Consider the following 17,114-nt stretch of genomic DNA (forward strand, 5'->3'; position numbering starts at 1 on the left):
CTACCTCTACTGTATGTGTGTATATATATATATATATATATATATATATATAATATAAATTTGCTAGAAGGATAGATGTAGATTTTTACACACACAACGTTCTCCATACTGGATAAAGAATGCTGTTATTTTATTGTCCGGATCACTATGTACGCAGCGATTCCAATTATATATTTATTTATTTACACAAAAAAGGAGAAGAGGACAAAAAAGATTTTGTTTTTCCCCTTTTGTTAAGTTGCAACTTTTTTAAACTTTATTTCTATGTCCCAGCAGAAGCCTGAACATATGATCTTGTAAGCACTGATATGATATACTGCAATACTTCTGAACTGCAGTCTATTAACTTTGTTCTTTTTATCTTTTTATGCTTACTGCCATGGCAGGCCAGCCACCGTTAAGCCTTAAGTTGCCATGTAACCCATCGCAGAGAGCACTGATGACGGTATCTAAATGGTTAAATGGCCAGGACTGGAGTTATTGATTGCTTGACACTATATACTACTGGGTATTTTCTTTGCCTGTTATTTCGTGTTTTTATTAGATTTGCTTTGGGGAGTTTTAAAGGCTACTCTTTTTTTTAATCAATGTGTTTTTGGAAATAAAGATTTTTTTTTTAGATTTGGTTTGTCTTCAAAATGTCTGATTATTTGATTTCTATGCTTGTATTGTTTTCCAGAGTAAACTGACAGCTTCTCCTCTACCCCTGCTGTGAACCTGCCTTCACTGTCTTTCCACAGAGTTATTACAGAGGATGTATGGCAATGCTGGGAAATGTTGGGAGAGATCAGGAGGGTACTAGTGCAGTATGTCTCCACTGGAGGTATGGGCGGAGACATCAGTTGGCCAGGCTTAGCTACAGGTAACGCCCAGGTTACGCCCACAGCTCCCGATTGTCCCCTGAACACATGAATAGAGACAAACATACTTTCACACCATGTCTCCACCCATACTTCTGGTGGAGACATACTGCACTAATACCGATCAGGAGGACAGAGCAAAGAAAGCTACTATTACAGAGAGCTGTAATTCACTCTGGATGACGTTTCTGCTCTCATCAGCAGTGAGAGGGAACAGACCATCAGCTACTCAGACAGAGGATGAAGAGATAGCTGTGTTGTATTGAGTGGGTGTGATTATGCTACACAGCCTCTGTAAGAGGGGATGGGGAACTGAGCTTGTGCATGTTCATTAGAGAAACCAGCTGATCAATGCTGGGAACAACCCCTAGCCAGAAACTTGAATATAGCAGAGGCTGCAAACCAAGTATGGGGCTTTCAAAATGCATGAGAAGGAAAACAAAACAAAAACAAAAGTGCATTTTTTTTCTGCAGGAATTCAGTAAGATATATGTGCATAGATTTTTTATGCACAAAGGTTTCCATAGCCTTTAAGTGTTTTTATTTGTTTTATATATTTAAAAAATGTATGAAAGATATTTAATCTAGTAGTAACTATAACTGGTGCAACAAGCGGGGTATTAATTGACTTACTATGAATGTTTGCTCCCTTATAAGCCAATACAATAAAAGTGCATTTACACATATAAAAGACTAATGTGAAGAAATCATTTATATTTATCGCACATCCAGTCGTGCAAGTCCGGAGGTCGCACTCAGCATTAGCGCAGCCCAGCTCCCATTACACCTACAGACACTAAAGCTATTTTAGGCCACGTGCCATTACAGTGCTACCATACAGTAAATTATAGAAGCAGCCTCCTTTTTCTAATCCAAGCCTGAGCCTGCGCCCCCGACGGACACAGATCCCACTCGCCTCATAGAAGATTCAACAGGCTGTGGCCACAATAGTCGTTGTTGTCAGAAGGGTCGCTGTTCTCATTACTAAGGCTATGGGCACAAGGGTAGAAATGCTGCACATTTTTCACATGGGAGATCTGAAGCATTACCGTACACGCCATGTGGATGAGATGTTAGGGCGCGTTCACACAATTAGATTTATAGCAGAAAGTCCAAAGCAAAACTGCGGTGGAAAATATGTACAGATTGTTGCAGTTTTGGTGCGGATTTCACCTCCTCATTTGAAGAGATGGAATCCGCACTGACAATCCGCAGCATTAATTGACATGTTGTAGTTTTATAATCTGCGCCGCGTGTCAATTCTGCTGCCGATTTCATGATGTATTTTACTGAAACATAAGGATAAGATTTCTTAACTCTCATCCACGCGGTGTGGAAAAATCCACATGAAATCTGCAGCAGAATTGACATGCGATGTGGATTTATGTCATCTTATGCTGCATATTTTGCGGATACAATCTCTGCAAATGAAAGATGAAATCCGCAACAAGAAACATGTCAAATTTGCACCACTTGGTACAAAGGCGGTGCGGGTTTATCCCTGCAGATTTTCTGCAAGTTTTCTGCTGTGGAAAATCCACAGCAAATCTAATTATGTGTGAACTTACCCTAACAGTGACGACTTACACAAACTGTATGGTGGTAAAGAGCAACATTATGGAAACGGATAGGCTATGGCTACGTTCACATCTGCATTTGGCCCTCCCATGTCCGTTCTGTAGGGATCTCCCTCCATTTCCTCTGACTGCAAGAAGGTTGTAGTATACAAAGCTATTCATACAGTTTATGGCTGGATTCAGACGACGGTATATTGGCTGCGTTTTCACGCCCAGCCGATATAAGTCGTCCCTCTCTGCAGGGGGAGCAAGCTGGAAGAGCAGTGCACTGAGCTCCCGCCTCCTCTCCATTCCCTCGCCACTATTTGCAATGGGAGGGGTGGGACAGGGGCGAAGCTACGCCTTGGAACTTAGCTCCACCCCTTCCTATTGCAAATAGTGGCGAAGGGCGGAGAGGAGGCGGGAGCTCAGTGCACTGCTCTTCCAGCTTGCTCCCCCTGCAGAGAGGGACGATGTATATCAGCTGGGCGTGAAAACCCAGCCAATATACGGTCGTCTGAATGCGCCCTAAAGTTGTTTTCCAGACATATACTATCACTGACTTATCCTCACGATAGATCATCAATAGTTGATCAGTGGGGTCGGCTGCTTGGTATCCCCACTGATGAGCTGCTCAGTACAGCGGGGCCAGACATCATCACTTGGTTCGGAGCCAAAAGTGTAAGAGAAAGGCTTAGCTCCTATTGAAACCAATGGGTGCAATGCTTTCTATCACACTTCTGTCTCCACATTGGGTTCGGATCTGGAAGTGTAATAGAAGGCATGACTTCCATCTATTCTTCTACTCCAATCCTGCTTTACTGACAACGGGCCAAAACATCAGCTGATCAGTTTTTAAGTTCACCTATTAGAATGTTTTTGGACTGTAAGAGGAAACCAGAATACCTGGAAGGAAACCAAACAAACAGTGGGAAAATGTACAAACTCCATGCAGATGTTGCCCTTAGTTGGATTTGAACCCAGGACAACAGCACAGCAAGGCAACCATACTATCCACTGAGCCACCATACCTACATGTCATGGTAATATATTAGAAGTTTTGATCAAAGAGTACTGAGATCTCCAACGATCATTAAAACTAACAGGCAGAAGAACTCATCTGAGCAATTTGCCCATTTGGTGCTTTCAAACTTTGCTCAGGGCGGTGTACCAGCTCAATAGAGAGTCTATGGAGTCCATGCACTTCTTGCCAATAACAGACCTCCACCATTCAAAACATAGTTGCTCAAAAGCAGCTCTAAAAGTGTGAAGACGCCATAAAACACTAACATCTCAGTATTCAGGAACCAACATGGCAGCCATATCAGAATATGCAGGTTTTGACCTGCATTGGGCTTTAAAGGGATTGGCCCGAACTGATAAGTTTTGGGGTAGACTGGCCTGTGCGCGTCTACTAAGTAAAGACTGTCCTGGGGTAAGACGTGCCAAGTTTATTAAAAGGCGCATAACTCTTAATAAACTTGGCAGCCCCTGGCAAGTCCCATGCACCAGACCAGCGGTGTAACTATAGGGGATGCAGAGGATGCAGTTGCATCCGGTCCCAGGAGCCTTAGGGGGCGTATCAGGCCTCTCTTCTCCATATAGGGAGCCCAGTACTGGGAATAAATCATTATACTTGGGGGCCCTGTTACAGATTTTGCACTGGGGCCCAGGAGCTTCACTAGATGGCGTAGATCTCGGCAATAATTCGTCCCAGTTTCTGCCATAAATTATTATGATGGGTCAGTGAATCATTTTAACCAAATCCTGCCCAGTTTTAGAAAAGTGGCGGACATGGTGCAAAAAGTATTAAAAGGGGTGCTCCAGGATTAGAAAAACATGGCTGCTCTCTTCCAAAAACAGCGCCACAACTGTTCAAGAGCTGAGTGTGGTTTTATTTCTCATCCCCAATCACTTCCATGAAGCTGAGCTGCAATGCCAGACACAACCTATGGACAGGTGTGGCGCTGTTTATGGAAGAAAGCAGCTATGTTTTATCTAAACCTGGACAACCCCTTTAAGATGAGATTTTCAAAACTGGTACAGTACTTTGCTAAATCTGCCTTAAAGGGGTTGTCTCACGAAAGCAAGTGGGGTTAAGTATTTCTGTATGGCCATATTAATGCACTTTGTAATAGACATCGTGCATTAAATATGAGCCATACAGAAGTTATTCACTTACCTTCCCTGTGCTGGCGTCCCTGTCTCCATGGCTCCGTCTAATTTCAGCGTCTAATCTCCCGATTAGACGCGCTTGCGCAGAAGGGTCTTCTCCCATCTGTTCGGTCCGGCACGAGCGGCACACAATGTCACAGATCAAGGATTGTAAGTCCAGGTCCTCCTGTATTTCTGTGCATGGAGAGCGTCCACCAAAGTGGACTATGTACTAAGGTAGCGCATTTCTACACTGAGTGCTTTATAAACTGCATGTTTTAGTCCCAGTGAACTAATATAAATTGTCTTGTATATTAGACGCCATTTAGTACCTGCTAGGACTGCTAATTTCTAAAGTCTATAATGCCCCTGCAGCATAAGTAAATCAGGGGTCGGCCATTTTGAACTCCGATGAGGTCTTTGCTGAAAATGATGCTGAGCAAGCACAAGCAGTAGCTCCTACATGTCCTCCACGCAGCAGACTGATGGCTCTCGAGGTGTACGGTTACTAGGTTAGCAGGGACAGATGATGCGACCTGTGTGACCCGCACAGGTCACTTACCCTTAGGGCTTCTTCACATGGGGGTGATCTCATCCCGCTTTACGGCCGTGATATTCACCACTGCATAACGGGATGAAGCAATTGATTTCAATGTTTTTTTTCATTTGCGGTATTCTAGCACTTTAAAGCACGGGTGAGAAAAGATAGGACTTGTCCTCGTTAATACTACATGCAGGAAAGATAAGGCAGGACTTATCCTCCCGCAGTTTTATTCAAACTCACAGACTATAGCCCAAAGTTTGAATACTCCGAGAAAAAAAAGCCCTGTTGATGCATATCTGGAGCACCGGGCATAGTTACGCATATGGCCGTATGTTTTTGCCTTAAGGCCCGACTTCTGCCCATTTGGAAATGAGATCGGGTTGATTTGTTAAAGTGACCCTTTGGTTCCAGACAAACCAAGATGGCGACCACATTTCTCTGACTACTAAATGCACACAGAGCATTGGTAATGCTTCGGTAGTCTTAGGGTATGTTCACACATAACGGAAACGGTGCGGATTTGGACAGGTTTTTGATGCCAAAATGATGTGGATTTGGTGTGGCTTTTCTATTCCAGAAAAACTGCACTTTTTCCGTTATATGTGAATGTACCCTAAGATATTACACGCTGTTGTGATTGTCCAGTGCTGCTCACATGACCAATGCTGGCCAATCAGAGCAGGGAATAGTAAATGTAGTACCACCTTTAGCTTGGATACAAGATGTGATGCAGGCCGGTATAGAGGCTCTAGTACTCTGTTTTACCACCTCTAGCTTGGATACAAGATATGATATGGGTGGGCATGAAGGCTCTAGTGCCCTGCTGTACCGCCTCTAGCTTGGATACAAGATGTGATACAGGTGGGCATGTAGGCTCTAGTACCCTCTTGAGCCACTTCTAACTTGCATGCAAGATGTGATATTGGCGGGCATGGAGGCATACAGATTCCATATGGTATCTCAGATGGCCCTATGCATGTTCTTTTCGCAATAAATCTGATGACTGGGCAAGCAATTGAAATGTGGCAATGTTGTGGGGGCTTCCTGTGACCCCCTTGTGTGTGCACCCGAGCATTATCCTGCTGGAAGCCACTATGAGAGGAACACATGTGGCTGCAGGATGTCCTAAATATATTGCTGAGCTGTCATTGTCCCTCTTACCATTACTAGGGGGACCGACTGTTGTATGCGTTGGCCCCCGAGACCATCACATCAAAGGCAGGATTGAGGGGCTCACCTCGAGGTCTCTGGACACGTACAAGGCCGTCGTCAGCACCCAAACTAAACCTGCATTTGTTGCTGAAAACAACCCGATTCCCCTCTGTAGCGTCCAGTTCCTTTGTTCATGGCATCACTATAAATGAAGACTATGGTCATTGTCATAGGCAGTACAGGTAAGGGGCACCATGAGACCAAATGTCCTTAAGCCAAGAGCCTGGAAGTGGTTCTGGCAGACACAGGGGCCTGTAACAATGGCGCCACCTGTCTCTGGATGGTGGACAACGAAACGGTTGGAGCTTCTAGTTCTTGTTGGAAGATCAGACTCTCTACTGGTGGTCTGTAGGGGACGTCCTGAACCCGGTCACCTTGTGTGCCCTCACACATCCAAGGGTTCCAACACCTCCTAACAGTTTGGTCAGACAGTCCTCTCTACTAGTGTTCTGTCGAGGGTGTCCTGAACCCGGTTGCCTTGTGTGCCCCATCCACTGGTCCCAACACCTCCTAACAGTCTGGTTAGAATGGCCCGATGGGGGACAATTCGTCGATACAACCATCCAGCTTCTCACATCCCAATAATGCGTCCCTCTCAGACTCTGGTAACGTGGGTGAAATCTCTTCTCTGCGTCGTAGAGGCGTCTAGTGGCCAACAAGTTCTACAAGCTGAAGAAGAGGTCACTACACACAAGGAGCCTCCGAGAGCCTCTTGTAGGCCAAGGAGGAACAACGTTTAGGGCCTCGGGTGATCCATTACATATCTGCTTGAGATGTAACTGCATGCCGAGTTTTGCAGCAAAATGACCACTCCTCCTATGGTCTCAATTGCTTTTGACAAAGCGAATATATAAAGTGAAGTTAAGTTTTTACACCTTGACTGGCATTATTCTTCATCTACACAAGGTTGCACCAGCGCCCATGGCTTTTGCTTCATATGACCCTTACGTCTCTACGAAGTCCAGGGTCCCTGGGGCTAGCAGCACCTTTACGCTCACAATATACCTTATCTCCTAATATCGGCCTGCATATACACACATCCACTATCATATCTACCTTTACCCCTAGAGGCGCTCTGCCCTTCTATTTCCGCTAGTAACATGGGATAAGAGCGCAGGTTAATGAGTGACCTTTCTAACCAACGACTCCAGTTACATTTACATGTATTGATTATCTGTAAATGTCCACGTTTGTTGGCTCGTATCAATATCCGCCACTTGTAAACCAAAGCCACTGATACTGTGACGGAGAAGAACACGAGATAATGAGAACGAGTGCCGAACGTGACTGCCGGGCAATCAAAACATTTGTCAAGAAGAAAGCTTTTCGAAATATAATCAAAAACTTTTAAACAATTTTCTAATTAGTTGACGAGAAATCATCATGTTTGTTGCGGCCTTTATTACTTCTCATTAACCCTCGTCCCAGAGAGCAGTAATGCAGCTCACACCAGATTAGAACGGCTCGATGGCCGCATCCTGGCACATGCCTATCATATCTCTGTATGTTTCCAGATCTGCTGACTTAATAGGTATCACAGTACATCAGGATCACTCTATCTGCATCAAACCTGTTAGCTGAGGTAGTAGCCCGATGAATACTACATGTGTCCGCTATTAATAACTCCATAGACTGCAGGAATGCCACCCCACAATTCTGCAAAACACCTCAATAAACTGCCATGGAAAGGAACAGGGGCCCACGAATACCCGGTCACATCCAACCTGAGCTGACAGTAACAAGCATATATGAGAGTATAGCAAAACTGAACTTCTTACCTCGTACTCCTCATATTCCTCCTCGTCCGCCATTTTGAGGTTTCACCTTGTCACCTACAAAACTAATGAGAAAATATAATGTTAACAGTCAAAAATGAATAGAATTTGAAAAAAATAGAATAATATTACGTAGATGAAAAATGATAGATATGAGATAGATATGACATAGATAGATAGATAGATAGATAGATAGATAGATAGATAGATAGATAGATATGAGATAGATAGATAAATAGATATGACATAGATAGATAGATAGATATGAGATAGATAGATATGAGATAGATAGATATGACATAGATAGATAGATGATAGATAGATAGATAGATAGATAGATAGATAGATAGATAGATAGATAGATAGATATAAGATAGAAGGAGAGCAGATAGATACATAGGAGATAGATATAGATAGATAGATAGATATGAGATAGAAGGATAGATAGATAGATAGATAGATAGATAGATAGATAGATAGATAGATATGAGATAGATAGATAGGAAATAGATAGATAGATAGATAGATAGATAGAGGAGAGATAGATAGATAGATAGATAGATATGGGATAGATAGATACATAAATATGAGATAAATAGATAGATAGATATGAGATAGATAGATAGATAGATAGATAGATAGATAGATAGATAGATAGATATGAGATAGATAGATATGAGATAGATAGATAGATAGATAGATAGATAGATAGATAGATAGATAGATAGATAGGAGATAGATAGATATGAGATAGATAGATAGATAGGAGATAGATAGATAGATAGATAGATAGATAGATAGATAGAGAGATATGAAATAGATACATAAATATGAGATAGATAGATAGATAGATAGATAGATATGAGATAGATAGATAGGAGATAGATAGATAGGAGATAGATAGATAGATAGATAGGAGATAGATAGATAGATAGATATGAGATAGATAGATAGATAGATAAATAGATATGAGATAGATAGATATGAGATAGATGATAGATAGATATAGATATACACTACAGTATAGTCTACATATTGTCTATCTGATGTGTCTATTATATGTAGTAGGTAGAATAGTAACCTTATGGGATTATATGCGTTCTGAACACCATGGGCCTGTTCTTTTGATCCCGTTTTTTTTTCTGCAGCGTTTTTGGATCAGACCTGAAAAATATCAAAATTCATATATTTTTTTTCTCTTTTGCCCAAATTGTGAGGCTTTACTGGTTTGTTCTGGTGTGGAATGCTATGGCCAGGCCTGTCAAACTATTCAGTTTTATAACAGCGCGGTCCCTAAAGTTAGTAGTTGAAGCTTCGAAGCAGCTGCCGCCTGGCACAGAGTTATGTGGCATGTAAGTTAATACCACCAGCTGATTGGTGGGTTTTGTTTAGCCATTTCAACTGTAATACCTTCTGAGGAAGCTGCAGCCTACTAGTGCAGGTTAAATATAGGAACACGTAATGCTGCTCCCTTTATAGTGCCAACGAAGAAATAACGTAAATCATAAAATAGTATAAAATAATGCGAGATTCTGGTGCGATTCTACCAACGGCGTCTATAGGGTGCGTCACTATCGTATGCGCTATGTTATCGGAGGCCACACTGCAACATGGAGTGTAGCTGTTACTTATCATATATCCATCAGCAGTCACTGACTAAGTGAAGCCCAGCCAAGCTATGGATGTCCAGTGACCACTGGTCGGAGAAGAGGTGAACCCAACCAAGACCACAGAAGTGGCCAAGCTGTAGTCCTAGATGTCTCCATGTCAACCAAGCAGCAAAGTCCTATGCAGGCAATACAATAGTCTTCACTATGGAAAGCAAGAAATAACAGCTCTTACCAGTGATATCTAATTAATTTCCTTAGCAGCAAAGCCTCCAACTCTTCCCTCCTCAGAAACGCTGGTCAAGAGCAGAGCAAATGCTCCAGCTCCTAAATTATCATGTGCCTCCGGCAGCCAATCCTGGGGCGGCTCGCTCAGGTTTCAGATGCTAAATATACTTGGTGACCCTTTTGAAGACCACCTGTTCAGCAAATCCGTGGAGAGAGCAGGACGAATAGTCATTTACATTCTGAGCAAATAATAACAAGTGAGGCTGCTCCCAAATATGACATTATCATTCATTTATCAGCAAGTTTTTTATGCATTTGTGTATATTTTTAGTCTTTTTTTTGCTTTTTATTTATGGTTGATGGTTTATTAAGGAAAGGACGGCAAATTCCTTCTAGACATAGAATCGGAGACTTGCAAGAAGGAAATAAATATTACGGCCAATTTTTATTTTTTTCCTCTCCACTTTCAAAAAAATCAGAACTTTGTAATTTTTCCATCAAAGTAGCTTTCTGAGGGGTGTATTCTTCAGCGATACTATTTAATATACCAAATTATGTACTTAAAAAAAAAAATTCTAAGTGGAGTGAAATGGAAAAAGCCATAACATACCAAATTTATACAGTTTTTTGTCATACTGTATTTGTTTTTGATTTTTTTTTTTTATTATAGACACCGGAAAAGGGTTTCCCAAAGGGGACTTGAACATACGATCGTTTGATCGCTTTTACAATATAATACAATATACTGATTTCTACAGGTAGTTTATTAAGCCATGCCACAGCCCACAGGCACGTCTTAATAGGCAGAAAAACATGGCAGTCCTGGGCGCCTTCAGAAGCTGTTCGGGACCTCTAATCGCTGATCGGCCAATTAAATGCTACTATCAGAATTGACTGTGGCACTAAAATGTTTAACTGCCGCAATTGGAGTGAACTCTGATCATGGCTGCTGTGGCCGACACCAGCAATGTACGGAGGACTCAGCTCCTGAGCCCATGCAATATAAATCCCGCGCACACCCGCCGTACATGTACAGCGGATTTTGCCAAGGCGTTCATCAGTTTAGGTCCGTGTGTAGATTTATAATTTAAATAAGAAAATCATTACATTTTTTTGAATTTTCTTGCTCGGTCCTCATCAGGCTACCCTTGTTCTGTATATAAGAGGCAAGGCGTCTTGGCAATGACTCACTTGTTAAAGATCTGTGTCAAAATTCTCATGTAACATGTGGATTTAGGTGCAGATTGTGACACAGAATAAATCCACAAGTAACATCGCTGCGAAAGAAAAACTGCACATGTAAATATATTATTATCCGATGTGATATCTGTGCATCTCGTAAAGCACACTAATGGGTTAATCCCTGGCAGAAATCTAAGGCTGAGCCTTACGGTCCAGCCATGGATTTTATACGGATCTGCATGCAGATTTAGCCGCAGTCAATGTGGCACATCCATGTGTAGATACCCAACGCATTTTCTGCTCAGAGACCATGTCTACAATTGACATATCTAATCTTTTAGGCCTCATTCACACGACCGTATGCGTTTTACTGGTCTGTGTGATGCCGGCAGAGACCGAATTTAAAAAAAAAATTCCCTGCTCTGCTTCACTGCGGGGTTCCATTAGAATTACCCCCCGTACGTAATGTATTGCATATGGACAGAGTTTGTAAACGCTATTCCTCGTGCGTATCACCACGCAGTGTTTACACGCTAATGTGCATGGATTAATAAAAGTCCATTTACTTGGGATCGGTCCCATCTGACTATACCCTAAACCCCCCCAAAAACTATAATGCCATAAAGGAAAAATAGACAAAATGCTGTGCAACACACAGAAGAGGGGGGCGGGGGGGGGGGCAGACTTAACCCGAGGCGATAATCATCCCACAAACCCTTCCACGTTTTGTATTCTAATGTTTTGAGATACATGAAAGAGCTGACACAACAGTTGTTGGAGCCGGGGGAGGGGTTGGGGGGGGCTTCACACAACGGGCTTTACTCTTATAGCAATAATGGGCATGAAACAAATTAATGTTTATTCATTATAAACCAAATTGCTGAGCAGATCGGGTCATACTGTAAAAGGAGGAAAGAAATCAAATCAAAGAAAACCTTAAAAGTAGCAAGAAAACACCCCAATAATAATAGTTGAAAAGTTATAGTAATAAAGATTACAAATGTACAAAACTAAAACATGTGAACTCAAAATCCACTGCAGTATCAAAAATGACTTCCCATTGCCCGTTCAGTCATTTCCCATGGCCGCACAGACCAGAGCCCCTTGACTCCATTCTTCCTGTCATGGCCGGCCTTAACTACTTGTCATCTGTGTGGTCACTCAGGGCATTCACCACCAGCTTGTAGGGGAGGCACCAGGCCAATGTATGCTGGGGGTGATCACCCCTTCTTAAGTGCACCTGGTCAAGTGATCTTCTTCCTCTAAGCGGCAGCATCTTGTAGAACAGCATGGATCCTCCTCCTCCTGGCGCTGTCTCCTAACCTCCGTTGTTCTGAGGCACCACTGTCAGCCCATCGGTGCCCCTGTAACACAATCACTTAGTTCTGCTACTGTAATATTTATGTTAGGAGATCAGTTCTGGCACTGTATTTATTTACTGAGTTTGGTTCTGGTGCTGTATTTGTGCTATAAGCTTGGTTTTGGTATTGTATCTATGTTCTGAGGTTGGTACATGCTGTATTTATGTACTAAATTTGGCTCCGGTGCTGTATTTCTCTTATGAGCTTGTTTCTGGTGGTGTATTCATATTATAAGCCTGGTTCTGGTGCTGTATTTATGTTATGAGCTTGGTTCTGATGCTGTTTTTAATGTTATGAGCTTGGTTCTCATACAGCATTTATCCACTGAGCGGTTCTGGCAGGTATGCTGCTATGCTGCTTTTTGCACAAGCAGAATATATTCAGACTGCCCCTTAATGCAATATATATGGTATATGATTTTTTTTATGATGGTAGTGCTAAAAAAAATTGCGCAGGGTGCCATCTATCTTAGAGCTCTTTCACACGAGCGTACATCGGCTGTGTTTTCACAGGCAGCCGATATACGCTACCCATCTGATGCATTGGTTTCCAATGCATCAGTTCAGATGGGCGTATTCCCGATGCGTTAAAACGCCCAGCCAGCAAGATAACGCATACGGTGCACATTCCAGCCAGACGTTTTTACTCCGCCCAGAAAAGAATAGTTCTGGAACTATCTTCGGCCGGAATACACCTGCCTCTGCCATAGACTCCTATGGGAGCCTATGACAACTGCTGGAGAAAGGAGGTGAGAGGGAGTTTAGCAACGTGACTGCTAAACTCCCTCCTTCTTCTCTCTCCCTTTCCGTCCCTTGCCAGTTGTCTGCAGTGGGGTGGGAGCGGGGGCTAGTGTGCTACAGTCCTGCCCCCTCCCCCTTGCTGGCAGCTCCCATAGGCAAGGGCAGAGAGGGGGTGGCAGGGGCGTGGGAGTTTAGCCTCGGCCATCTGAATGGGTGTTAAAACAGGAGTTGCAGCCATGACCTGGTATAACGGAGTCGTCCGCTATGGCCCTCCCCTTGCTACAAACCCCCACCTAACTTAACTATAATAACCACTGACAACTTCAGCTTTTGGATAAGTTTTTGGCCACAGCAGCCAATTTATTATAAACATAACAAGTAGAACATAAATACACTTTTTAAAACCTTTTTACTCTAAACTATTTAGAGAGATCCTTGGAGCCCCAAAAGACAAACTATCTGTCGCCTCAACCACCCGGGAACAAATAGGTGTAACTGTCTCCCGTCTCCTAAGGCCCGACTCGGGAGACCCTATTTTTCCACAACCATGCCTCCCGTCTCTAAACACCTGACTCGGGAGACTCGCCACTTCACCTCGGGTCGCCTACCTCCCGACCCCGGGCTATCTAGCCAAACCGGCTAGCCACATTAACCAAGTTTGCAGGGAACCCCCCTGTCAAAACAAGAGGCGACAGACCCCCTACTACTTAAACTGAACCAATGGGGGGGGAAGTGGGGGGGAAGTACTATCCCGCCCCTGCTTCCCCTCCCCCACCTCCCCTTTCCGTTGACTCCAAGGACCCCTCTCTACCCGCTGCTATGACGATGCAACCTTCCCCCCTTCCCCATCTCTCGGGCGGGCGGGTGGGACTCTTCAGCGCGCTTCTCTCGGTCCTTCTTCTTCCTCTTCACTCCCGGACTGGCTCCTCCCCCTATTTTCGCGCTCTTTTTCTAGCCACTCACACTCCACCCCCACCCCCATTGTGTCTGTTATCTTTTGAAAATACTTAACCCCTTCCCTCCCCGTTAACCCCGTCATGTCCGCCTTCACCTATCGCCCTGCGGGCTTCGGTTCCGGCCTTCCTTGACTTGGTCATGGCTGCCTCTCGTTCACGCGATTTTCGGCTGCGCTGTGGCCGTGACACAGCCAGACGTGTGAATGAAGCCTTATAGCCTTAGGGCCAGCAATGCTTCCTGTCAAATCTGAACAAATTCGTGATGTAGCATCTAATGCAGAAAAAAAACAGTACATGAGCTCCACATTAACCCAGATACTGATTCTAAAAGTGGTTGTACCTGATGGCGTAAACCCCATAGATACCCTGCTAACGGCAAAACAGCGGTGCAATGGTACTCACCAGAAGGTCTTACAATCAGAAAATCACACAATCAAAGGATTCCCCACATCGCATGTAAATGAAGACTCTCTGTGCTTCTTAGTGTTCCAGATGGTTCATGAGCGCTCCTTCCAACTGCTCAGACTCATTGAAAGAAACAGATAGAAGAGATGATCAGACTACACTGGGTTTGTTTGTAGTCTGTAACCATAGAAACACATTGGTTTGCATGAGAACTACAGACTGTAGACACAAACTGGCATCACATTTGTTAGGGTTGCTGGAATCAACAGGAAGTTTAACATTATTTCTACCTGTTCACTTTACAGTTGTGTTTTGCTGTGGAGCTCAGCCCCAAGAGCATGATGGGAATGTAATACCTTATTTTGCTGTATCCAATCGTATAACCTATTAAGGAGATGAAATGCCGGCCCTGTTGACTGTCACACAACTTTCCCACAAAATGATATAAAAGAGGATAAATTGACGAAGCAGAACGACTGAAGTTCTTCCATTTACAGACAATGTCTAATGTTTTGCGGTAATACCGAATTCTTATTATGTGAACTAAGTGGTTTCTGCTGGTAATTAAAACGTTCCACGTAGCAGATTATCTGATTGTAAATCAGTCAGCGCAGAATTAGCAGGTCTGAAGCTGATACCTCCAGCGGCTCCCAGGGTCCTTACAGGCTCCTACATACATACAGTCTCTGAATTATCCGCTATACGGACTGGTGGCACTACGAGACGCTGGCAGCCACCCTGAGCTCAGGCTTCATACATTACAGCCGTGTCTACTAAGTAGAGTATATGATATAGGTCAATATATACTGCATAGAAGTGGGTGAGAGCCAGTACATAACAAAGTGGATTTACACCACTCAGTGCTCCACGTCCTCTTATGTGATAATGAGATGTCTATATAATAACTCTGAGACCCTCATTATACATACAGGAAAGATGACTAAAGAAATGAGGTTCTGTCTAGCTCACATCTATCTATCTATCTATCTATCTATCTATCTATCTATCTATCTATCTATCTCCTATCTATCTATCTATCTATCTATCTATCTATCTATCTATCTATCTATCTATCTATGTCATATCTATCTATCTATGTCATATCTATCTATCTATCTCTTTCATATCTATCTATCTATCTATCTCACATCTATCTATCTATCTATCACATATCTATCTCTCTCATATCTATCTATCTATCTATCTATCTATCTATCTATCACATATCTATCTATCTCATATCTATCTATCTATCTATCTATCTATCTCATATCTATCTTTCTCATAACTATCTTATTATCTATCTAGCTTTCTTATATCTATAATAATAATAATAATAATCTTTATTTGTATAGCGCCAACATATTCCGCAGCGCTTACATAGACAGGGGAAATACAGAGACAAAAGTACAAAAAATTACAGAACCACGGTTACAATCGTAATCAGCTGATGGAAACGATAGGGGTGAGGGTCCTGCTCCAACGAGCTTACATACTACAAGTAAGGGGGTGATACAGAAGGTAAAATGGCTGGAGGTGTGCACAGTATCGCGTGCTGGAGAGTGAGGGATGCTATATACAGACAACAGTCAGACATTTAGCTATGCGACGGCAGGATCAATATGACTACAGGAGCGGTTTATGATGGCTAGCAGGGATTGCATTCAGTAGGTCAGGAAACATGTTATCAGGCGGAGTACAGAGGGGTTTGTTTAGGGAATGCGGTATGCATCCCTGAAGAGGTGCGTCTTTAGAGCACGCCTGAAGTTTTTCGAGTCCTGGATTGCCCGGATGTTCTTTGGTAGTGCGTTCCAGAGGACCGGTGCTGCTCTGGAGAAGTCTTGGAGGCGGGAGTGAGAAGTTCGAATTAGAGGGGTGTGCAGTCTAGTTTCGTTTGCCGAGCGGAGAGCCCGGGCTGGGTGATGGATTGAGATGAGGGAGGCGATATAGGGGGGCGCTGCACTGTGGAGGGCTTTGTGGATGAAGGTAATAAGTTTAAATTGAATTCTGTATTTAACTGGCAGCCAGTGCAGTGACTGGCACAGGGCAGAGGCATCTGAGTAGCGGCTGGACAGTAATATGAGCCTGGCTGCCGCATTCAGGATGGATTGTAGAGGGTAGAGTCTGGTGCAGGGGAGGCCGACCAGCAAGGAGTTGCAATAGTCGAGCCGTGAGTGGATGAGGGCAACAACAAGCGTTTTCAGCGTGTCTATGGTGAGAAAGGAGCGGATTCTTGAGATGTTCTTTAGGTGCAGCCGACATGTTCGGGCCACTGACTGGATGTAGGGAGTAAATGAGAGATCTGAGTCGAATATGACCCCAAGGCAGCGGGCATGTTGTCTAGGAGTTATGGTGACACCACACACTGAGATGGAGATGTCAGGAGGAGGTCGGTTGGTGGAAGGAGGAAACACCAGTAAGTCAGTTTTAGAGAGGTTTAGTTTTAGGTAGAGAGAGGACATGGTGTTAGAGACAGCAGACAGACAGTTGGTGATGTTTTGGAGGAAAGGTGCAGAGATGTCACGGGAAGAGGT

General features: G+C 43.4%; 1 protein-coding gene across 16 annotated transcripts in view; it reads right to left on the minus strand.

Moving 5' to 3' along the window:
- NEB (nebulin) overlaps positions 1–10,001 on the minus strand; it is a 232,032-nt gene extending 222,031 nt beyond the window's left edge. For 9 of the 16 annotated variants that reach the window (XM_066575212.1, XM_066575222.1, XM_066575220.1 and 6 more), the window contains exons 1-3: positions 9,944–9,999; positions 9,183–9,265; positions 8,105–8,166 (exon numbers count right to left, since the gene is read on the minus strand). In XM_066575212.1, coding sequence (XP_066431309.1) covers positions 8,105–8,137 — 33 coding nt within the window. In that variant the 5' untranslated portion in view covers positions 8,138–8,166; positions 9,183–9,265; positions 9,944–9,999. Of the gene's footprint in view, positions 1–8,104; positions 8,167–9,182; positions 9,266–9,943 lie in introns of all 16 variants that reach the window. The other 7 variants (XM_066575209.1, XM_066575217.1, XM_066575208.1 and 4 more) reach the window with 4 other exon arrangements.
- Positions 10,002–17,114: the final 7,113 nt, after the last annotated feature.

This window comes from Eleutherodactylus coqui, chromosome 8, assembly GCF_035609145.1.
Source record: "Eleutherodactylus coqui strain aEleCoq1 chromosome 8, aEleCoq1.hap1, whole genome shotgun sequence".
Lineage (NCBI taxonomy): Eukaryota > Metazoa > Chordata > Amphibia > Anura > Eleutherodactylidae > Eleutherodactylus > Eleutherodactylus coqui.